General features: G+C 40.4%; 1 protein-coding gene across 2 annotated transcripts in view; it reads left to right on the top strand.

Moving 5' to 3' along the window:
* Window positions 1–17,390, top strand: part of Rap1a (RAP1A, member of RAS oncogene family) — a 41,614-nt gene extending 24,224 nt beyond the window's left edge. For both annotated transcript variants that reach the window (XM_004658990.3, XM_045138639.1), the window contains 5 exons: window positions 62–118; window positions 2,752–2,892; window positions 5,511–5,654; window positions 10,916–11,031; window positions 15,677–17,390. In XM_004658990.3, coding sequence (XP_004659047.1) covers window positions 62–118; window positions 2,752–2,892; window positions 5,511–5,654; window positions 10,916–11,002 — 429 coding nt within the window. In that variant the 3' untranslated portion in view covers window positions 11,003–11,031; window positions 15,677–17,390. The remainder of the gene's footprint in view (window positions 1–61; window positions 119–2,751; window positions 2,893–5,510; window positions 5,655–10,915; window positions 11,032–15,676) is intronic.
* Window positions 17,391–23,663: the final 6,273 nt, after the last annotated feature.

The following is a 23,663-nucleotide window of genomic DNA, read 5'->3' as shown; positions in this document are numbered from 1 at the left end:
GAAAGAGAATGATATTTTGATGTTATGTTTTCATTTTTGTTTCTTTCCTTCTTGCCCACAGCAAGTTGAAGTAGATTGCCAACAGTGTATGCTGGAAATCCTGGATACAGCAGGGACAGTAAGAACTTTTTTTTTTTAAGACAGATTTTGTGAGCAAATTCTATCATCTAAATAATTCTCTGTGTAAAAGTGATGAATCTGACTGTTTTTAAGTTCTCTGAATATAGGGCTTCTTAAATTTTGTTAGATATATAAAGTTGTTTGGTGATGCATTTAATACCCACATATCATGATTGAATCAGATATTGTGTTCACTTGCAGCATCATTATCTTTTGGGGAAAGGATCTTAGAGTGAAGTGAGGTATATGCTGTAAATGCTTATTTTTAAAAAGTTACTTGAATTCAGACTTTTAGTTAAGATGGGGTATTTCCCTCTTTGGCTGCACTCTCACACACTAGTTAACTGATTTGTACAGCTTCTCAGTTATTGTCCACTTGTTTCCCTTACCCTGGGACACACTATTTTTTTGGCTTTTCAAAGTAGGCTCTCGCTGTAGCCCAGGCTGACCTGGAATTCACTGTGTAGTCTCAGGGTGGCCTCGAACTCACAGTGATCCTCCTACCTCTACCTCCTGAGTGCTAGGATTAAAAGGTGTTAGCCACCACGCCCAGCCTTTTTCCCCCCCTTATTGAGGTGCTGGGGGTGGGGGAGGATTGAATCTTGGTCCTGTGGCTTGCTAAGCCAGCACTCTGACCAGTAAGCTAAATCTCCCAATCCTCTCTAGGTCCCACAGTCCCCAGTTCTGAGCTGGGAGAGTCCTAATTTGCCCGCCTCCCTCAGGCCTTCTCCCCAAGCCCCCATCCCGGACTCTGTGCACCTTCACTGTGACCAGACAAAACCACTGGCCAGGAGGATCTTGAAGGGACTGATGGCCTTTGTCGCCTCAGCCACGATCACTCAAGTGAGGGTCTGGCTGTCAGCGAGTCCCAGTGGTGTCACTCCGCTGTCTCCATTCTCTCTCCACATCCTCACAAGAGCTTATTTCCTCATCCTTCTTCCTGAAACCCTCCTATGACCTGTGAGCCACCTCTTACATTACAAAACTTCCATCCCACTCCAAAGAAACTCTGACCTTCTTCCCCTTTCCCTGTTCCATTTTCCTCTGTAGCATTACCATCTGATCTTCATACTTTATTTGTCCCTGTGTATACCCCCCTCATATTTGCCAGCATATCCCCATGCTACAGTAGTTGTTGAGTGGGTGAATCTTGTAGCGTGTCCTTAAGGAAGCAGGTTGGGATTTTTGGTGAGAGGCAGTATCAACAGCAGTTCTGAAAAGGCTGTTCTTAGGTTGAGTTTTCAAACCCCAGGTTACCTATGTCTGTTTGCACTTTGTATTAATGAATAATAAGGACCGTAGTCTTAAGAGTACTTGTAGGAATACTAGTGCTAAGTTTCTAGCCAAGTTTATAAATAAAGTCCATGAGACCAAAAGAAACAGTTTTGTATTGCCTCGCTGTAGTTCCAAGCACACAAACGACTAGAATTTAAGGCTAAGGGAATGGTTGAGTGGACCAACTCCTTGGAATACAAGTTCATTGCATCAGCCATGATGAAACAGCTAGGACGATTTCGGATGTGGTAGACTAGAGGTAGTGGGAGGTGGGAGGCAGCCAACCAAAGAAGCAAAAAGTTCATAAAACCTTGTGGATTTAAGTCTTACTAAATGTAAAACACAAAGACTTTTAAATAAGAGTCTGCTTTATTTAAATGTTATTTACACTTACATAGTAATGATTGTCACCAAGTAAGATAAATGGATTTAAAACCTAAACAAGTACTTTTAATTTAATGTGACTATGGCTCAATGACCAAATGTTAACAATTAGTGAATCTAACTGAAGGAGACAGTCATTGCATTATTCTCATATTCTTAAGTGTCTAAAATTGATAAGAGGGGTGTAAAATACATGAAAACGCTCTTATAAAAGTCCAGTCTAAGGTTGTAATGATTTATCAGGATGATAAAGTTTTGTTAGTGGAGAAAGAGTTGAGACTGACCATGCTGGATGATAGAGCTCAGTACTGGATTTGCAGCTCTGTTTCTGTTTAGGCAGTAGTATGATAAATTTTTCAAACAAAATCAATTGGAATCTATATAGTTCTACATACATAGAATGTAAAAGCCACAGAATGAGGAGGAATGCTTTAGAATGCTGTCTCTGAGACCTGACGTGGCCATTGCATTCATGACCTCATAGTGGCTTACATCATGTACACCAGGTCTGTGCAGTATTGAGTCTACTAACATGTCATGTATGATAGAGGAGAGGGGAAAAAAGTGACATCAAATAGAAGAGGGACTGATTGGAAAAAAGGGGTTCAGTGGAAAGGGAATGATTGGGTAGGGAACAAAATAAGGGTAGGTGATTATAATTAAAATACATGATATAAAAGTATGAAAATTATTAATAAAATGATTTTTTTAAGAAGGAATTATAATGGTCTACTAAATCACAGAAGTAAATTGAGGCAGTTCAGAATTTCTCCTAATTATATAGTTTATCATTGCTTCTAGTCACCTGGTTGTAGCAAGCATAAATATTCACCCCAGAGTTGCTAGACTCTATTATATCTGATAACATGTGATAAAAAAAAATGTATCATCTAACTTGTGATTATTCTCTTTAAAATAATTCTAATATGAATTCAAAAAATATATATTTATAATTGCATTTTTTTATTATAGGAGCAATTTACAGCAATGAGGGATTTGTATATGAAGAATGGCCAAGGGTTTGCACTAGTATATTCAATTACAGCTCAGTCTACATTTAATGACTTACAGGACTTGAGAGAACAGATTTTACGGGTTAAAGACACAGAAGATGTAAGTACTTTTCTGTTTATTAGACATATTGCCATCTCTCTGCAGCCAAATAAAGTGTGCTTTCTCATCAGTAAAAGAATTGAAAGACATCTGCCATGTGCCAAAAAGAGCCCCTCTGACCAAAATAAAGGTTAGCTTTCAAAATTAACCCAAAGACTTTATGCTGGAGTGTTTAGACAGTGAGGACACATGGAAAAGTACACACTGGCTATATGGATAAAAAGTGTAGCAGAGAAGAGGACTCAAAAAGTGCTTCATGGAAGAAGTGGAACTCCACTTGAGCCTGGTTGTATCAAAAACTGAGTGTTCACAGAGCATTGCTAAGAACAATAACTGTTTTGTTTCTGTCCCTAAAATTATATTCATATAGTTGGTTTGGTTTGTTTTTTTTTTTAATTTTTTTATTTATTTATTTGAGAGTGACAGACACAGAGAGAAAGACACATAGAGGGAGAGAGAGAGAATGGGCACGCCAGGGCTTCCAGCCTCTGCAAACGAACTCCAGACGCGTGCGCCCCCTTGTGCATCTGGCTAACGTGGGACCTGGGGAACCGAGCCTCAAACCAGGGTCCTTAGGCTTCACAGGCAAGCGCTTAACCGCTAAGCCATCTCTCCAGCCCTGGTTTGGTTTTTGACCCAGAGTCTTACTATGTAGCCAAGCTGGCCTTGAACACTTAAGCGTCATACCTCAGCCTCCTAAGTACTAGGATTATAGGCACACACCACTACAAATAGTACCTTGTTGGTGGTATATTCCTTATTTCTGGTCTTTTGAAAAATAAAGTATATGATTTAAATGTTTACCTCACTTTTGGGCTACAGGGAATTCCTTTTCAGAATATAAATTAGGATATAAATTTCAATCATAACTTTCTATTTTTGTGTGTTCTCTTTAATTATCAATGGGACCATATTCATCTGTTCAGAACCTTAATCTTGATAACATTGTAGGTAGGAAGGATTTACACATATGACTCATGACTCTTGCAACCTAATGAATAGTTTTCTTCCTTCCTGTGACTAATTTATCCAAGAGAGTTGTTTTCATAGGCAGTCCTGTACACTGAGTCCTAGTAGTGCTGATCTCTTTATCCCGTGTAATAAAGGGGGAAAAAATGGAGTTGTAAATAGACCCAGTGTGGTTTTTTTTTTCTTCAGGTACTGCAAGGTCATGGAGCCTTTTTATTTTTTTCTTATTTTTAATTTTAATTTTTATTTATTTGAGAGTGACACAGAGAGAGGGAAAGAGGCAGAGAAAGAGAGGATGAGCACACCATGGCTTCCAGCCACTGCAGATGAACTCCAGATGCATGTGCTACCTTGTGCATCTGGCTTACATGGGTCCTGGGCAATTGAGCCTTGAACCAGGGTCCTTAGACTTCACAGGCAAGCACTTAATCACTAAACCATATTTTTGTTTTTTAAAGGTATGATCTTACTATAGCCTAGGCTGATTTGTAATTCACTATGTAGTCCCAGGCTGCCCTCAAATTTACAGTGATCCTCCTACTTCTGCCTCCTATTTCTGCTGGAATTAAAAGTGTATACCACTATACCTGGCTCTGATTTTTTTTTTTTTTTTTTTTTTTTTGAGGTAGGGTTTCACTCCAGCCCATGCTGACCTAAAATTCACTATGCAGTCTCAGGGTGACCTCGAACTGTCAGTGATTCTCCTACCTCAGCCTCCCAAATACTGGGATTAAAGGCATGCGCCATCATACCTGGCTCATCTAAACACTTTGTAATGGAAGAAGTTAACATTTAGCTTGTTAGTTATATGTCTTACTGGAAGTAGGGAGTTGTGTTGGGACAAGCCCAAGCAGCTATGATATAAAGGAAAGGGAAGACATAGCTGTTTTATGCCTGTAATTTTATTCTTTTTAAAAAAATATTTATTTGAGGGAGAATTAGGGGTGTGTGTGTGTGTGTGTGTGTGTGTGTGTGTGTGTGTGTGTGTACACACATATACATACATATATACAAGAGGGAGAGAATGGACACACCAGGGCCTTCAGTCACTGCAAACAAACTCCAGATGATTGTGCATTTGACTTACTTAGGTCCTGGGGAATTGAACCTTGGTCCTTTGGCTTTGTAGGAAATCACCTTAACTGTTAAGTCATCTCTCCAGCCCATAATTTTATTCTTAATCCTTTACTAACTTTCCTAAATAGTCTCAAGGTCTAAATGTCTAAACAGGAGCAGAAGCCACTAATATGTTGGTCTTATCAGTACTTTGGGCATTTACTAAACATAGGGGAAGAAGCGTCAAAATCACTGATGCCCAGAGAGTACATTTCTCTCTGTCATAAGAAGTTCTTTTTCCTTTGGGTTTTTCTACTTGGAATTGGACTGTTTGTCATAGTTCACATGAGAACTTATGGGTTAGATCTTCAGATGATTTGACATGTGAATCTAGTAGAATTTCTTCTTCATTTGAGTCTTTTCTTTCTCTCTTCTTTCCTCTCTTTTACCAAGAGACATACACAGAATGCCTTTCTTAAGCACTCAGTAAAGCTATCAGCTCTAGCACATTTCAGTTGCAAGCAGGAAATTGCTTATTGTGAAAAAGTATAAGCAATGAGTATCTTGTTCATCTTGCTGTTCTCTTCCCACAGGTTCCAATGATTTTGGTTGGCAATAAATGTGACCTGGAAGATGAACGAGTAGTTGGCAAAGAACAAGGCCAGAATTTAGCAAGACAGTGGTGTAACTGTGCCTTTTTAGAATCTTCTGCAAAGTCAAAAATCAACGTTAATGAGGTAACATACAACTATTGGATGGACCAAAAAGTGACTTTTTCATTTCTTTGTTTTACATTAATAGCCAAGATTTTAAAGAAAAATACTGTCTTTTATAACAACCTAAATTCTACTACTTTACAAAAAACAGTAAGTGATTTCTAGAAACCATGGCCCATAGCTTGCATAGTCACTCTGATACCTCGATGAGGACATTTAATTTTACCTTATTTTCCAATGGGAAGTTAAAATTAACAACTGTATAAACTCCTGCTAACCCCCTTTAAGTAACATTCCAGAAGTAGCATGTGACTCTTGTCACCACACCCTTATATTGTAAAAGTTACTTATCCAGGTGGTAAACTTCCATAGGAAAATATAAAACCTCTAAGTAGATATACTGAACATTTTGTTACAGAGAGCTGTTAGTACCTTTAGGTATGTTACATATTACAGAATTTGGTGGTGAGTCTTGCCTTACTTTTTATATGCCTGAAAGTGGGTAATCTGAGCATGGATATGTAACTCTCTCTCTCAGTCCTTGTGGCCTGATAGGCCAGGTTCACAGGACTAAACTAAGCAGCCCGCCATCTTCAGACCCTAACTATAGATCTGCTTCACGCCTGGGCATAAAGGGCCCCTAAAATATTAATGCAGTTCCCAGTTGCTCCCACCAATCAAGTAAAATCTTGAGATTCCCCTTGCATTTGTTACTGTTATCAAAAGCCTTGAAAACAGAAAGGGTTTTTAAAAACAAAAGGGAAGAGTGAGCCTCTCTCCTTCCCTCGCCTGTTTACCTGATATTTGTAGCATCCCATCACACACATCACAGATGATTAGACAGTAAGAGTCTGCGGGGTCACCAGAGACCTGGCTTGCACTTGCCATTCCTCTCTGAACTCTGATTCTGTGTTGGTTTTACCTGATGGATAATAATTTACAAGGATAATATCAAACTTTTCAAATAACCAAATTACTTTAAACACTAGCATCAGGAAAAAAAATTCCATTTACTATAAACCAACCTCTCCTCCCTCCCCTCCTTCCTTCCTTTCCTTTTTTTCTGTTCTTTTGGTTTGGAGGCAGGGTCTCACTTAATCCAGGCTGATCTGGAACTGATGATTCTCCTGCCTCCACCTCTCAGCCACCACCAGAAAAATGAGAGGACATTCGATATGCCTCCAGCTTCAACTTTCTCTATTGTAGAGTCAGAGTTGCCTAGAACTTATTTTGGGGGGAAAAAAGTGACTGAGATAAAATTTTGATATTTAATAGTCTATTTTAGAAGGAAAGGAAATAAGGGAGGGAGGGGAAAGAAAAGAACAAGGAGCCAGGCATGGTGGCACACACCTTTAATCCCAGTACTCAAGAGGTAGGAGTAGGAGGATCATTATGTGTTCAAGGACAGCCTGAGACTTCATAGTGAATTCCAGGTCAGCCTGAACTAGAGTGAGACCCTACTTTGGGGGGAGGGGGAGCCACACAGCTATAATCCCAGCCTTCAGAAGGCGGAAGCAAGAGAATTATGAGTTCCAGGTCAGTCTGGGCTGCATCACAATACCATGTCTAAACCAAACAGTACTTTGACGAAGAATATGAAGAATACTTTACCTACCGTGGTGAGTGTACTTGAGTAGCACAACAGTGGTTCAAGGTCACTTTAGGTAGGGTGGCTGGCTTGGGGATCTGGTTCCTTACTATCCCTGTCACACCATGTTTTTTTAATTTTTTTATTTGAGAGAGAGAGAGAGAGAGAGAAGTATGCAAGTAGAGAGAAAGAGAGAATGAGCACGCCAGGGCCTCCAGCCACTGCAAATGAACTCCAGATGCATGTGCCCCTTTGTGCAGCTGGCTTACATGGGTCCTTTGGCTTTGCTGGAAAGTGCCTTAACTGCTAAGCCATCCCTCCAGCCTCATTTTTGTTGTTGTTGTTTCAGGATAGGTTCTTACTCTATAGCCTAGGCTGACCTGGAACTCACTTTGCAGTTCTAGGCTGGCCTGGAACTCACAGTGATTCCTGTCTCTGCCTCCTGAATTCTGGGATTACAGGTGTGTGCCACCACACCCAGCCTGTCTCACCCTTTATCAAGTCAGCTGGGCTGAGTTGGGCTAGAGCTCAGGGGGCAGAAGTGTTCCTCATCTTTCATTTTTACAGATTGCCGCAACCTGTACAAGCTAGTAAACCTCCCTGGGTTGCAGTTTCCAGTGTAGTAGAATTGGCTTTTTTCACAGTGGTCTGTGTAGTGCCAAACTTAACATGAGGGATTAGGAAATAAAAATGAACTGCTGTAGGCATCTTCACAATCTTTACTTTTTGGAAAACAAAAAAGATTACATGTGAAAAATTCATGAGAGTATAATAATTAGAGGGTTTTTTAAGGTTTCCCTCTTTATAGTCTAATAATTGAGCTATGGGATTCTTTGAATAGTTTATAGTTGTTCGGACAGTTTTTAAGCTTGCAAATGTATGATTTCTGAGTGCCTGAAGACAGAGGGATAATATTTTCACGAGATTCAGCTCTTGACCTTAACTTTGTAAAGACATAAAGATGCAGTGCCTGGCCCCAAAGCCTCTCATTTTGTGACTTGCTTTTTTTCTATATCACTTTTCCTGTGTTCTGTAAGTAGCAATAGCTATGACAGAATCTCATCCTTTTGAATCAAGAATTACTTGTTCTTTGCTCAGGCTGGAGTAGTAATTGGAATCAAGACATCCCAATGTAGGAATGGGAGAGGGATTGAGAAACTCTATTCTGTGTTCCCTTTAGATTTTTCTATAGTTCAGAGAGATGAGGAAGAACCTAGGCTGGGAACATTCAGCATTTCTAACCAAATATTATAGTTCGAACTTGCCCTCATCACTCAACATCTGCTGCTGTGAGGTAGGCAATGTTTTCAAAAGAAGTACTTTAGAATAATCTACAAAAATAGTTGCCTCTCTCTAAAAGGTGTACCAGAAACTAGAAACTGCCTGGCATGAAGAAACTGAAGTAGAACCTGTGTCTGTGTTTGATGAGCTCACTGTTCTGCTTTCTCTTGTTGTTGTTTTTGTATTGTAGCTTTCACATTGAGCCTCGGGGACTAGTGACAGCTCCTTCATGCCTTGTGCACATTAAGGTCTTGAAGGTTTCAGAGTTGTAGGACAACTTTAACTTTGGAGCCTTGGGGTTGTAAAAACGCCTACCATTTTGTTCATAAATTTTATTTTCTAACTTACCTGAGAAAGAATATTATTATAGACTTAAGTGGTTTTTAGGACATAGGTGTCAGGTTGATGGGGCAGAAAGAAAAGAATATTAGAGGTACTTATAGCTTTATAATAAATCCATTTTTTTTTCTTTTCAACAATTTAGTCTTGGAACCTTTGAGCCATTTTAAAAAGCAATAGATGATTATCATCTTAAATGTAATTTGGCTGGAACTATATATAACTCAGTGGAGGAGCATTGCCTAGCATGTACAAGGCTTTGAGTTCAATAATTTTAAATATCTTACTTTTCTCTGGGTGTGGTGGTGCACGCCTTTAATCCCAGCACTCGGGAGGCAGAGGTAGGAGGATTGCCATGAGTTTGAGGCCACCCTGAGAATACAGAGTGAATTCCAGGTCAGCCTGAGCTAGAGTGAGACTCTACCTCAGAAAACCAAAAAAAAAAAAAAAAAAAAAAGACAATACTTTTAAAATTTAGTTAAAAGACATATTTTTTTCTTCACTCAGATATACCAGTTGCTAACATTTTGCTACCTAACTGCCAAAATCAAAATCACATCCCTTTGCTTCTGAATATTTTAGTATAAAACCTTGGATCAAAGACATTCTCTAACAAAACCACAGCTATTAAAATCAGAAAAACTGGGCTCAGTGCTCACACTTCAAAGTAAAGAAAAAGTAGCATCAGGAAAATTGTCATCAACACAGCTTGTCTGGTACATGTTCACGTTTTTCCAGCTGGTCCCAGTAGTGCTCCTTAAAGCCAGTGCATTTTTTAACCAGCTCCACAAGACTACTTATTTCTGTATTCACTTTTATTCTATGTCATTAATAAGTGAGTAACCTCCATTTTTGTAGCAAATAACCAAATTTAGCTGGTGTGTTTTTTTTTTTAACACTGGTGTGTTTAGCACAGTGAACCTATATATAAACACACCAGAACTTTTAAAAAAAGCTGTTTATCAAATATGTTGTATTGTATTTTTGTCTTTAATAGTTTATACTTTTCCATAGACGAATCTACAGAATTTATTAATGTATTATTTGTTATTTCAAACCAAGGGTTAGTGAGGTTTTTTTTTTTTTTCTGTTTCTTTTTTGCTTTAACCAAAATAACTACCAAAAAAGGGAAATACCATGGGCCTGTCCATGTGATGCCTGAAGACAAACTTTTCCCTTTCCTAGCCAAAAATGTATGTCCTGAATTTAATCATGAAGAAACATCAGACAGACTCAAATTGAGAGAAATGTTGTAAGGTTACCAGCCTTTATTGTTCACAAATGACAGTTCCCTAAAGGAACTGTTCCTGATTTTAAACAGCTAAAATCAGCTGGGTATGGTGACACATGCCTATAATCCCAGCACTTGGGAGGTGGAGGCAGGAAAATCAGGATTCAAGAATAGCCTTTGCCACATAGTTCAAAACCAGCCTCAGTACATGAGTCCCTATTTCACCTCCCCATTTTAATAATCGATAACTAAGCAAACAGTCAGACTACAGGATTAAGAAACAATGTAATATGTGATCCTGATGGATTCTATCCCTGAAATGAAAGTTACTCTTTAGAATTTCATTGAACTAAGTGAAACAATTGGATTTCTGTACTATAGATAATACAAAGAAATATATCCATGTTTAAATGCCTTGACTATACTATTATGATAACATAAGAGAATATCCTTGTTCCTTGGAACCATATACTCAACTATCAAGAGTCCTGTGGTATATATATACTGCTCTCAAATGATTCAGAAAGCAAATGTGTGGAGAAAGAAAAAATCATAAAGTAGAAAAATGTTACTACTTTGTGGGTCTAGGAAGAATATTTCTATAATTTTTAAGTTCTCATTATCTATATTTTTTATTTAACATCGAATGTCCAAGAACAAGTATAAATGCTTCATCGTGAGTAGGTAAGTCTTGCTTTACCCTGACTGAATCAGCTGAGACTTATAAGGAACTTGACTTCAAAGCTGCAAAACCCAGAGATATCCAATAATAGAGTAATAATCAACACAACTAGAATTTATTGTGGAACAAATAGTAAGTACTCCTGTATTGTTTTTACTTAGATATTTTATGACCTGGTCAGACAGATAAATAGGAAAACACCAGTGGAAAAGAAGAAGCCTAAAAAGAAATCATGTCTGCTGCTCTAGACCTGAAGTCCGCAGCAGCTCTGAGCCAGGTAAGATGGGGAAACCAGAGCAAAAGTCTGTCTTGTCTTCTCATTGTGATTCTTCCCCAACTTTCACCACTTCCCATTTTACTTATTTGGTGCACTTTTGAGCTTCTGTAACATGTACGTGTGACATGTGCTTGTAAATATGCATTCATGTGTTGGATAATTTGACATCTCCCCATGAGAACTAAGCTCTGTGAGAGTGAGGACTGGCTTGCTTACCTCCATGTCCCCAACACCTGCCACAAAATCAGCATGCAAAACGATAGGGCTGGGGACTGAGGTTGAGTGCTTGACTGTAATGTGCACAGCTCTGTTCAGTCACCAGAGAACATATGCACAGGACTTGAATGAATAAAATCCCTTCCTGTTTGACTCCAAATTCATGCTGAATTACAGTGAGATGATGGTTCCTCTGGAAAATGAAAGGCATGAATACACATTTGATGGATTATCTTAACACATATCTATTCTCCTCCTCAAGTGCACCCTGCTCTGATTTCTTATACCATGGACTAGTTTGCTTCTCTGTGAACTTAAATAGAAGTATATGTTCTTTTATATCTGACTTATTTCACACGAAAATTTGTTTTTGAGAAGTATCCATGTTACATGAAGCAACAATTTATTTTTATTATGTGACAGTATTTTATGATAAACTAATAATATATATGTTCTATTACTGAGGGACTTTAAGGAAATTCCATAGATGATTCTGTGCTCATCTGTGTAATGCCTTCTGTACATGCATGAGTTGCTGTTGGGTGTGTATCTCTCAGCAGTGACCAACTCATACACTGTGCATTTGGAAGGCTTCCATAGATACTACTGAACAGCTTTTCACAGTGGTTGCACCAGGGTACATGCACTAGCAATTTTTGAGTTCCACATCCTTCCCAAGATTGCTATTTTCAGACTTTTTAACTTAAGTCATTCTGAGGGACGTGTGATGGCGTATCATTGTAATTTTGTGGTTATTTCTTAACTGTGTAGATTGACTTCTTTCTGATAACTGATCCACCAGTCAGCATCCAAACAGTAGTTGGCTTCAGACAGCATTTAAGTTTTCATTAAGTGAGCCCACTGCAGTGAAGTTAGTGGCAGCATTTATACTGCCTGTCAGGTGAAAAACCAGGCCTGTGGGACCAAGTATTTGTCTTCTATTAATTATATACTTAAGTCCCCTGAAGTTTCTCCTATGTAAACTATAAGTAATTCCCTGACAGAATGTATTTGTATAGTAAATTTATGATGTAGTTTGATGCTAATTATATGTATGTGACTAAACCTTATAGAGTCATAGGAAAGCCAGTGTTTCCCACTTGGGAGTTGGTTACACTAACTATTGTCTCTTGGGCCGATTTAGTAGATTAGCTCTTCCAGAGTTCCTAATTAACTAATCTGTACTCCTTAGAGATAGGAGTGAATAAATATCTCTTAAAGAAAACAATTGAATAACTGTACCCTTTTAAAAGTGGGAATAAAGGAAAAATAGGAGAAAGGAGCATGGATGGAGACTTAGACTTGGAAAGTCAGCTTCTGGCTTTGAGTGAGATTCTATTTAGTAACTTTAAATTAGTAGTTCCGTAGAAGTGAGTGTTGTCAAGATTGCTGGTGTTGCTGTTTGTTTAGGGGGGTACAAACCTAGGGAAAATGAGAACTCTAGTTCATAAATATATCATTTTACTCCTGGCTCATTGACACTGTTAACTTAGCAAACCGTAGTTTTACTCTTCATTCTCAGAAAATGACCTTTTAGCTGGGCGTGATGGCACACACCTTTAATCCCAGGACTCAGAAGGCAGAGGTAGGAGGATCACCATGAGTTTGAGGCCACCCTGAGAATACATAAAATACATAGTGAATTCTAGGTCAGCCTGGGCTAGAGTGAGACCCTACCTCAAAAAACAAAAAAAAAAAAAAAGAAGAAGAAGAAGAAGAAGAAGAAGAAAGAAAATGACCTTTTAGCTTATGCTTAAAGAAAAGATGTCATCTGTGGGCCATTTGTGATTTTAAAATTCATTTATTCTTGAGTTTTACTTTAGAGGAGAGTCTTGCTTAGATCTAGAAATAAGATTTTCATATTGGTTGCATCAATTATTACAATAGTCCCCTTGAAATCTTGGTGGACAGTTTATAATAGAAACACTTAGTAATCAAGTGCCGTGCTGTTTCTGTACTTTCTTTATTTCACGTGTGTGTGCATGTTCACACATGTATGGGCATGTGCGGGTGCACTTGCACATGTGTACACGACTGTGTAAGGGCCAGAAGCTGACAATGAATGTCTTCCTCAACTTTTCCACCTTATTTATTTATTTACTTATTTATTAGCCCAACAAACTGACCTTTTTTTTATACAGGAGATAGAATTGGGCATACCAGGGCCTCCAGCCACTGCAGACTCCAGACATGTGCACCCCTTGTGTACACGTGCAACATTGCATGCTTCCATCATTGTGTCTGGCTCACATGGGCCTTGTAGAGTTGAACATGAGTCCTTAGGCTTTGCAGCCAAGCTCCTTAACTGCTAAGCCATCTTTCCAGCCCTCCACCTTATTTATTGAGGCAAAGTCTCATTTGAACCCAGAGCTTGTCATTTCAGCTAGTCTAGTTAGTGATGTTGCACTGGGAATCCCATCTCTACCTTTCCTGGGCACTGGGATTACAAAGGGGCCTTTACACCTGCCTGGCATTTGAAGTGGGTGCTAGGGACCCAAATGTGGGTCCTCATGCTGGTGTAACAAGTTCTTTACCCACTAAGCTATATCCTCATCCTTTTTCCTGTATTTTCGGAAGTACTGACTTGAAATGGTGGCACATGCTTGTCTAAACTTACTTAAGAGACTGAGGTTGAAGAATCACTTGACCCCTGGAGTTTTGAGATTGGCCTGGACAGCATTGTAAGACTGGATGAAAAGTTCCAACATCACAGGATTGAGTTAAATAACAGTCACAAGTGTTTTAGTAAGAGCACATGAGCTTAAGGGCAGCTTATCTGTCTATAGCCTTTAGCAGAATTGTATTAAAGCATTTTAATCTCTTTTATATGCCCCAGTTTTTAAAGACCTGTGAGAGAAATTTATCATCTGAAGCTGTTCCTCTTGGACTGGGGAAATGGCTGAGTGGTTAAGGTGCTTGCCTGAAAAACCTAAGGACACAGGTTCAATTCCCCAGGACTCACATAAGCCAGATGCACATGATGGTGCATGCATCTGGAGTTTGTTTGCAGTGGCTGGAGGCCCTGATGCACCCATTCTCTTTCTTCCCCCTCTTTCTCTTTCTCAAATAAATAAATAAAAATTATATGTACATATGTGTGTGTATGTATATATATGGATGATCAGGCCAGGCGTGATGGCACACACTTTTAATTCCAGCACTTGGGAGGCACAGTTAGGAGGATCACCATGAGTTCAAGGCCACCCTAAGACTGCATAGTGAATTCCAGGTCATTTTTGGCTAGAGGGAGACCCTACCTTGAGAAACCAAAATAAAATAAAAATTTAAAAAGTGATCAATCTGGGCATGACAGATGAAGATCAGGAGGTCAAGACTGGTCTGTACTACATGGTGAGTTTGAGGCCAACTTCTCTCTCAAAAAAAAAAAAGTTCAGGCTGGAGAGATAGCTTAGCAGTTAAGGCATTTGCCTGCAAAGCCAAAGGACCTCGGTATGATTCTCCAGGACCCACATAAGCCAGATGCACAAGAGGGTGCATGTATCTGGAGTTCATTTGCAGTGGCTGGAGGCCTTGATACACCCATTCTCTCTTTCCCTTTCTCTGCCTCTTTCTCTCTCTCAAATAAATAAATAAAAATAAAGTTTAAAGAAAAAGTTCTAGAAGACTGAGTTCTTTTCTTACCAAGCCTGCTGGTGTGGGTTCAGTTCCTTAGTACCCACAATAAAGCCAGATGCTGAAAGTGGCACATGTATCTAGAGTTCATTTACAGTGGTAAGAGCACCCATATAGTCTCTCTGTCACTCTCAAATAAATAAATAATTTTTTTGTTTTAAAAGAAAAAGTAACTGTTCCTCAAAAAAAAAAAAAAAAAACTGGCTTTTGACGACTTGATACTGGATTCTTCTGCCCTTTTGAGTGGGCTCTGTGTACCACCTCTTGCCTTTGCTGTTTTAGAAGTGATAGTCTCCCACATGTGGTATCAGAAAATGGTTGAATAAAGAATTACCCACAGAAAGTTTCTGTAGGCAGATGTCATTTCCATAGTGGAAAATATGATAATGGGGTATATAAATGAAATATCACTATCTTCCTCTTTGTAAATAGGACTGTTGGATATAATAAAAAACCACCAAGGATAAGCTAAAAATTGACTAATAGACTCCCTGTGAACCCAGTCATTTGGAACTTTTGGTTTTTTTGAGATATTCCCCAAGCTGGCCTCAAACTCATCGAGTAGTACAGGCAGCCTTGAACTCCTGATCTTCATCTGTCATGCCCAGCTCGATCATTTTAAAGATCAAAGAACCCTTTGGTGCCGTTGTTCGGTATCATTGAGTTTCCTAGTAATGATCAAAGGACATCATTGTCTGCATGTATTGGAGTTGCTGGACACCTGCTTAATTACTGCCATCTTCTGACATTGGCGTAATGTACTCTGTATGTGTGTCTGTACCTGTTCTTGTTCTAGATTACAGGAATGAAGAACTGTTGCCTAATTGGGAAGTGCCAGCATTCCAGACTTCAAAAAATACATCTGAAGAGGCTTCTCCTGTTTTATATATTATGTGAAGAATTTAGATCTTATATTGGTTTGCACAAGTTCCCTGGAGAAAAAAAAAATCGCTCTGTGTATATCTCTTGGAAAATAAGACAATAGTATTTCTCCTTTGCAATAGCAGTTATAACAGATGTGAAAATAAATATACTTGACTCTAATACAATTACACAAAAGAGCATGGATGCATTTCAAACATTAGATATTACTACTATAATCAAATGATTTCATATTGACCTTTTTATCATGATTCCTCCCTGTCAAGCACTAAAAAGTCAAACCATTATACTTTATATCTGTAAATGATATAGATTATGAAATTTCCCGTCAAACTCATTGCAGCAGATAACTTTTTCAAGTCATTGACTTCATTTTATATTTAAAAATTATGAAATATCATCTGTCATTATATTCTAATTAAAATTGTTGTGCATAATGCTTTGGAAAAATGGGTCTTTTATAGGGAAAAAACTGGGATAACTGATTTCTATGGCTTTCAAAGCTAAAATATATAATATACTAAACCAACTCTAATATTGCTTCTTGTGTTTTACTGTCAGATTAAATTACAGCTTTTATGGATGATTAAATTTTAGTACATTTTCATTTGGTTTGTGTCTTTTTGTTATTGTTTATAGATTTAACGCCTTTCTTTTATAATGACCACACTGTTTAAATGCAGCAGTAGCTCCTCTGCCTGGAACCTACAGAACCCTTGGCTTTACCCACACCTACTGGTGATTCCTCTAGGAGCAGACCTCGCACTTCCTGTTCTAGATCACAGTGAAATACGTCAGATTTCATAGAATAGTTTTGTATATTCTCTCGATCTTAAGATTGTATCTTGTTGAATAAAATATCCCATTGTGTATTATTTTTATATGTAAAATGATAGTTTAATACTGTATCAGGGTTTAACTTTTACTATTTCAAATCCTCCATAGCTTGTGATTTCATCAAGGGAATCCTTGGCCATTGTTAATTTCTTGGTATGGGTTCACCAATGAAGTATATATGAAAATTTTTACCTTGCTTTATGATAAATTAAAGAACTTGAGAGAAGCAAGTAAAGGTTAAAACCCAAAGGGGTGTGTTACTTTTGCTTTGATTGTATATGAAATAGTATAATAGTAATCATATGAAAAAGACTGCTAAGTTAATATTTTAGCTGGCTAGATAGTGGTGCTTTTCTTTTCCTTCCCAGGTATTTGCATTTTTACAAAAGGTAGGGCGTAGGTAGGACATAGACCCAGGGTGTCATTACCATATGTTCTTCATAGAGGTAGAGCAAATGGCTTCTTAGCCAATCACATGCTGGAGAAGAAAGCAGCTTGCAAGCTTAGGAAACCCTGTGCCTTGTCCCCGAATATTCAGGAGACCAGTCCTAGAAAGTCAATAATTTGCTCAGGGATCTAGATACTGTCTCGTTGCAGCTATGTGTAAAGAAGTGTTCATGCCTCACTGAAATTTGCCAGGCATGTGGACAGCCCATCAGTTTCTAAATTGGAATTTAAAAGTCAGCTTTCATATGTGAGAGCTGACCAACCTGAGGACATGTTAAAGATACTGTTTGAAAAATTTGGAAATTGTACTCTTTGGAGTTTCTAATAAACTTAGTGATATGACACTTCCCTTCTCCTGATCCAGTTATACATATGTCTGCAATTGAGGTGCAAAAATATGTAATAAATATTTTAAAATAAGTGAAATGTTAATGCCAGTCTGTCCAAGTCAGAGAGGTTTTTTATTGCTGTTTTGTATTGTTTTGTTTTAAACTAAATTAAACGGGGTCTTGATATATTTCCCAGGCTGGCTTCAAACTTCTGGGCTCAGGTGATCCTCTTGCCTCAGCCTCTCGAGTAGCTAAAGCTATAGGAACACATCTTTGTACTTTCAAATAGTGCTCTCACATTAACTAGGACTTCACATCATAGATAAACAGCTCATAAACCAGGGAAACTTTCTATACACGTTGTTACATGGTTGTGTCATTAATTGCGACATTACATAGGAATTGTATTAAAACTAGTTGCACACTGTTCTGTTGGGAATGTCCTGGAGAACAGTGGTTTGTATCCATTCCTTTGTTACATCTTAGTCTACTTGGGTTAGAGGTGAAACCACCAAGAAAAACACCTTTTTGGCACCCATTGGTATCCAGGGTAGGACTGGCTGATATCAGAGATGGACAATGTTTTCTGTGGGCAATCTGCACCTGCTGAGCAAGCTGGAAAAGTGTCCTGTTAGAGGTGTATGTTTATGTTGTCCTCGTGTGAACTCCTTGATTTTTGCTCTAGTGGAAAAGATGCATGAGGACAAGGTGTATTTTTGTAGCTGAGAAAGAAGAAAAAGGTAACAAAAATGTTTCTGGAGTATTCATTTGAATTTCATATGATAAATATGTAGGAACTAATAGTAGTGTTTGTACCATTTCATGTATAATAGCTTTGCTTTCATGAGAAACAATTTAAAGGTAGCTTCGTGCCACAATCGACAGTTTTTCTTTCAACTAAAGCACAAATGACTTGTCAGTGCCCCCAGTCAAGTTTTGGAATTGACAGTAAATACATTATCTAACTGAGATCATGCCCTCCAGCAGGGGGAGCTTCAGCGTCAGTTGATGCTTCTGTAAACAGTCCCTTGCAAGTGCTCTTTCTGGCCATCTCCTTATGCACATTCCGTACAGAGCCATGAACGCTCCTCCTGGGCAGTTCACAGTCTAATTGGGCAGGAAGGGTATGCAAACAAAATTTATTAAAGATAACGGATATCATTGCCTTTCTGAATTAGCTGGCCATCTTCGTTCTCTTGATGTTTGGGGAAACAGTAGGTGGTGTATTGCCAATCTTCTCTCCTCTCTGAAATTTGTGTTTGGCCCCTTCATCAGCCATCATCAGTGAATCCCTTCTGCTCAGTGAATCAGTCATAATGTACTTGGACAGGTAATGCTTGGGAAAAATGCCTACTTTTATCAGCTTCATCAAAAAAATGACTTGGTTTTCTAGTTATTTTTTTCCACATATGAATAGTAATAAAACATTCCATATGTTTTGTACCTGAACTGTTTTAAATAGTTTTCTTCCATACCCTCCTGGGGAAACACATGTTTGTCAGTTCATATGTGTAAGTTTTGTTTTAGGGACTGAGAAACAGAAAGCAAATTAATGAAGACCATAATGTTTTCCTTTCTGAACAATCTTTGTAGGGTGTTACAAAATGTGTTTTTATAAATTGTGTGCTGAAACTAACATATAAAGAAATTGTCAGGTAACTTGGAGGAGAAAAATGATTTGTAAAATAGCCTCTCATTTGGGTCTTGTGCTTAATTACTTAAGGTGCTAAATACGTAATTCAGTAGCCCCGCTGAGCCAGCTCCAAACATAAAAAGGTAAGGTGGTTTGAGTTTTCCAGAGTCTGAAGAGGCCTGTCTTGCACTGAGGGAGGGGAATGTGAGCTTTGAGACCGTCTCCCACCCGGCTGTTAGCATTTAGATCCTCCAGAAGCATAAACGCTGGAAGTTCTTCCTGCAAGTGCAGTGCAGATGCTACAGAAACCAGGAATTTTTTTCCCTGCAGTTTCATCTTGGGTTTACTCAGTGTGCTATCCTCTTATCCCTATCCATGCTTAAATATTCTGTGAGAACAGCTAGAGGCTTTAAATGGGCTGGCTAGGTCTATTTCACAGACAACACATTTAAAAGGATATTGAGGTTGTAAGTTCTTTGGCTTGTTAAAAAGCGGTCTTCTAGCACTCAGGAGGCAGAGATAGAAGGATCATTGTGAGTTCAATGCCACCCTGACACTACCTAGTGAAATACAGGTCAGTCTGGACTACAGTAAAAACCCTACCTCAGGGGGAAAAGAAAGGCAGCCTTCTATGGTTCTGGGCCCAAGATGTGACATACATTTCCTGCTAATTGCTTCCCTTAAGAAGTAAGAGACTGGCTGTTCCTCCTGAGGAAAAACCTTATAAACCTTACCAGTTTAAACAGTCTTGTGACTTGTTTTCAACTGTTGCTTTCAATTTTAAGCTTAGCCACATCCAAATTCTTAGGCTGCATGTATTCAGAGCAGAATAACACATGGTCTTTATAGGTCTAACAACAGTTACTGTGTGTCTGCTGTATACCAAGTGCTGATCCAGATGTTGAGTGAAGAAAGCCTAGCAAAGCTTTGCCTTATAGAGTTAGAACCTTTACAGAACTGAAAAGACCTCTGGGTGTGAGATAAAGAAAGTGAGATTGGTGGTCATGACTGTGAGAAAGTTATGTAGGGTAAAGGGCAAGAGGAATAAGTGGGTGAAAGTTTATATCTCCCTACTTGGGCATTTAAAGAAACATTTGAAGTGGGGAGCCCGTGCAACTACAGAGGGGAAAGAAGGGTTTTTACCCGGCAAAGGGGTCAGTGCAGATGCCAGTCGTGTGGGAAGCCTTGCCAAGAGGTGCAACTGAAGGGAGCTAAATAAAACCTAAGTAAAAGTAGGGGAGCTGAATGCAGACGGACATTCCCTTCAGCATTTCTTCTGTTTGGAGTCCAGGGAAAGGATTTCAGCAAGAGGTAGGGCATGATTGACTCAACCAGAATACTGCTGGCAATTACCTAGTTAGGGACAAATGAAGAAGCAGAAGCTAGAAGACTGAGTCCGGTGAACTGTTGATAGCTGTGGGTATTCACAGTCTATTTGGAAGGAGGAGCCAACAAGATTTTCTGACAGATGCTTGGGATAGAGAGTGCTCAAGGTTGACTACGGTTTGGGGCTATTAAGTTTCGAAGATTATGATAGACTGGAAGAGGAACAAGGAAGTAAATGGCAAGTGTGTCAGGTTCTAGAGATTTATAGTAGGAGTAGAGTTCCCCATACTGAAAACTAAAGAGAGAGCTTTTTTTTTTTTTTTTCTTGCTCTTACTCCTGCTGTATCTAACAAGACCCCTCAAACTTAGCACAGGGCCTGACTGAACATTTGATAACTTCTAGTTCTGTCTAGCCTTACTCTGCCGGTGAAGCAGCAGCCTCTCCAGCCCTTCTGAGGTCCTACTGTATAGTCTACCAATGCTTGGAACTAATCCACCACCCCTATCAGATAGACATCAGTTTTCCCACCAAGAGCCCTCCATCAGGCCTGCCTTGCAGGTGAGAAGGCCACAGCCAGGCTGTGCTTATTTATGCAGCCCCTAAACATCATGGACATCTTCCTGTGCAACTGAATGGGTGGACGCTTGAAAGAGCTGCCAGAATTAAAGAGATAGTAAGCATTCTCTCAGGCCCTACCTTCCTTGGGGCAGGAGTACACAATGGAGAAGTTTAAAGATTATAGCTGTGGGGTCCATATGCTGCTATTAGGGTCTTGAAGCACATGCCAAAAGCTTTAGCATGGGGGGGGGGGCGGGTGGAACCACTGGTGCAAAGCTAATCCCTTCTTTTTAGTATATGAGTTGACTTACCTAAAGAGATGCTTGGAACCTCAGGCAAAAGTCCTTTGTGGGGTTGGAGAGATGGCTTGGCAGTTAAGAAGCTTGCCTGTGAAGTCTAAAGGACCCAGGTTCAACTCCCAAGAACCCATGTAAGCCAGATGCACATGGTGGCACATGCATCTGGAGTTTGTTTGCGGTGGCTACAGGCCCTGGCACGCCCATTCTCTCTCCTCCCTCTCCCTCACATAAATAAAAATATTTTTAAAAGTCCTTCCTTTGGCAAATTTTATTTTTTGACAGTTTTATACATATATGATGTATTTTGATCATAATCCCCTCCCATTATCTTCTTTTGTCCTCTCTTCCCATTCCCCTTCCACTGAACCCCCTTCTTCACAGCTAGTCCTACTTTGATTCTTTTTTTCCTGTGTATATGTGAGAGACCCACCAATCCAGGGTCTCAACAGCTGCTCCAGTCGATCTGGCCCAGTACTGCATGAACAAGGTGCCTAGACTAGTGGATGTGGGAGTCTCACATGAGGGTGGTCTGTGATGACATGGCCTCTGCCCTCCTGCTCACAGAGCCAAGTCTGTGCAGGGGTTCAGTTGCCATGCTTGCCTCATTTGGAACAACCTTTTTTTTCTATGTGTCTAATGCCAGAGCAGGAAGTTTGACTCAGTGGTAGTCTTTGCCCAACCCTGGGTTCCATTCCTAGCACCACCAAAATAATAATCACTTGTGTAAATGCCCTGTGTCCTCTCCTCTCCCACAACTTGTCCACAAGTGGCTGAGCACACACCGCCTTGCTGGCCGGCAGCGCCTGGTGGGGGGACAATGCCTGGAGCGTGGCCAGACGTGGGCTGGAGGTAGAGAGGGTGCTAACCACCCAAGTCTCAACTTCCTTCCCTATTGCCCTGCCCACCCACCCCTCCCTCAACAGTCACAATGAGGGGAGGAGAACCTAGCAGTAAGTGTGAAGGGCCTCCATAGAACAAGTAGAAAAGAAACCCTAGAGTAAGGAAGTCAGGTACCAGATGTTATTGGCAAAAATGGACATGGAGATGAGCCAGCGCAAGGCAGTGGAAAGGGACCAGAAAGGGAGAAAACTTAGGGACCGGGACAAACCCAACAACCTCCAGGATAGTGATTGGGATTGAGCAGGCACCAGAAAAAGTGTCAATCATCTGAAGACCCGAAACCCAGAGCAGCCTAGTGACAGCAGGACAATAGGGACAGGGAGGTGGTGGGGACGGCTTACGGCTCCCCAGAGGGATTTACTAAAATAGAGTTGGCCTGAGAAGCCAGGCCACTAAGGACAGGGGACTGAGTTTTCCTGCTCTGATAAGTGACTTCGGCAGCCACTCCTCTCTCTCCTGGGGAACAGACTGGGCTAGGGAGGCCTTGACGACGCTGAAGCAGGAGGAGCTAGAGGTGTACTCTACCCAAGGGTTATCAGGAATAGAGGCCACACGGGAAGCCCTGCGCTACAGACAGAAACGCTGCCTGATCTGCTCTGGTTGTGCTCAGAGCCTGGAGGGGAAGGGACGCATACATGGAAGTGACTTGCCAAGTAGTACTGCATTTTGTACAGACACACACAAGGCCTCTGGGAGGACTTCAGGGGTAGATGACCTTCAGGATGCACACTGAAGGAAAGGCCCATCGGAGGCAGGAACTTGATGCCTTGGGAAACGGCACAAGCAGACAGTGGCCTCCAAAACCTGAGCATGAAGTGTTCACAGTAATCCATCTCCTTGGAAGATAAAGTGGGTGAAAAGTTTCAGAAACAAGGCCCAGGAAGTCATCTGGGGTCTGCTTGGGCAGGGCTAGGACTCTGGCACCTAGGGCAGACAGAAAGAGGTCAGGAGCTCAGACAGCTCCTATGCCCCCCCGTGTGTCCTTGCAGCCCCTGGATGACATTTTCTGGCAGCATCAGGCAACAACCTCCAGAAGAGGTGTGGAAAAGGACTGAAGGAGAGGGAGTCAGGAAAGAGAATCTCGGGATGGACAGATGGATGAGGGGGGTGGGTCATATCCACACAACAAGAACTTGGATGTGGACAGCTTCCCCTGCAAGCCAGCACCCACATGTAGCTTCCCACTAAATGCCTGAAATACCTCTCCCTGGCATTTGGAGGAAGAGGGGACACAGCGGGAGGGGACACCAAGAGACAGGCAGACAGCCCAGAGCTGGGTTGTGTGAGGAAGCTGGGAACCAGATAGCAGAGGTGCGGAGCCCTGACTCCTCCGGACAAGGGGGAGTCGTCAGTGATCCTGCCTGAGATGCAGAGCAAAAAGCCTTCCTGATTCATGGCTTTCTGTCAGCCCTTACTGCCCCAAGCCGTGTTCAGACAGTGGCCTCTCTGACCAGCAGCACAGAGATGCGTTCAGGGAGCACTGGGGGGGGGGGGGGACGTCAGTGGGGGATTGGAATGTAAGAATGAGGACTTTGTGTCAGGGCCGTCAGCAAGGCTAGCTCCATTATAAT

The sequence above is a fragment of the Jaculus jaculus genome, chromosome 19, assembly GCF_020740685.1.
Source record: "Jaculus jaculus isolate mJacJac1 chromosome 19, mJacJac1.mat.Y.cur, whole genome shotgun sequence".
In the NCBI taxonomy this organism is placed as follows: Eukaryota; Metazoa; Chordata; class Mammalia; order Rodentia; family Dipodidae; genus Jaculus; species Jaculus jaculus.
The sequence above is the reverse complement of the archived record's forward strand: the minus strand, read 5'-3'. Positions and strand labels throughout refer to the sequence as shown.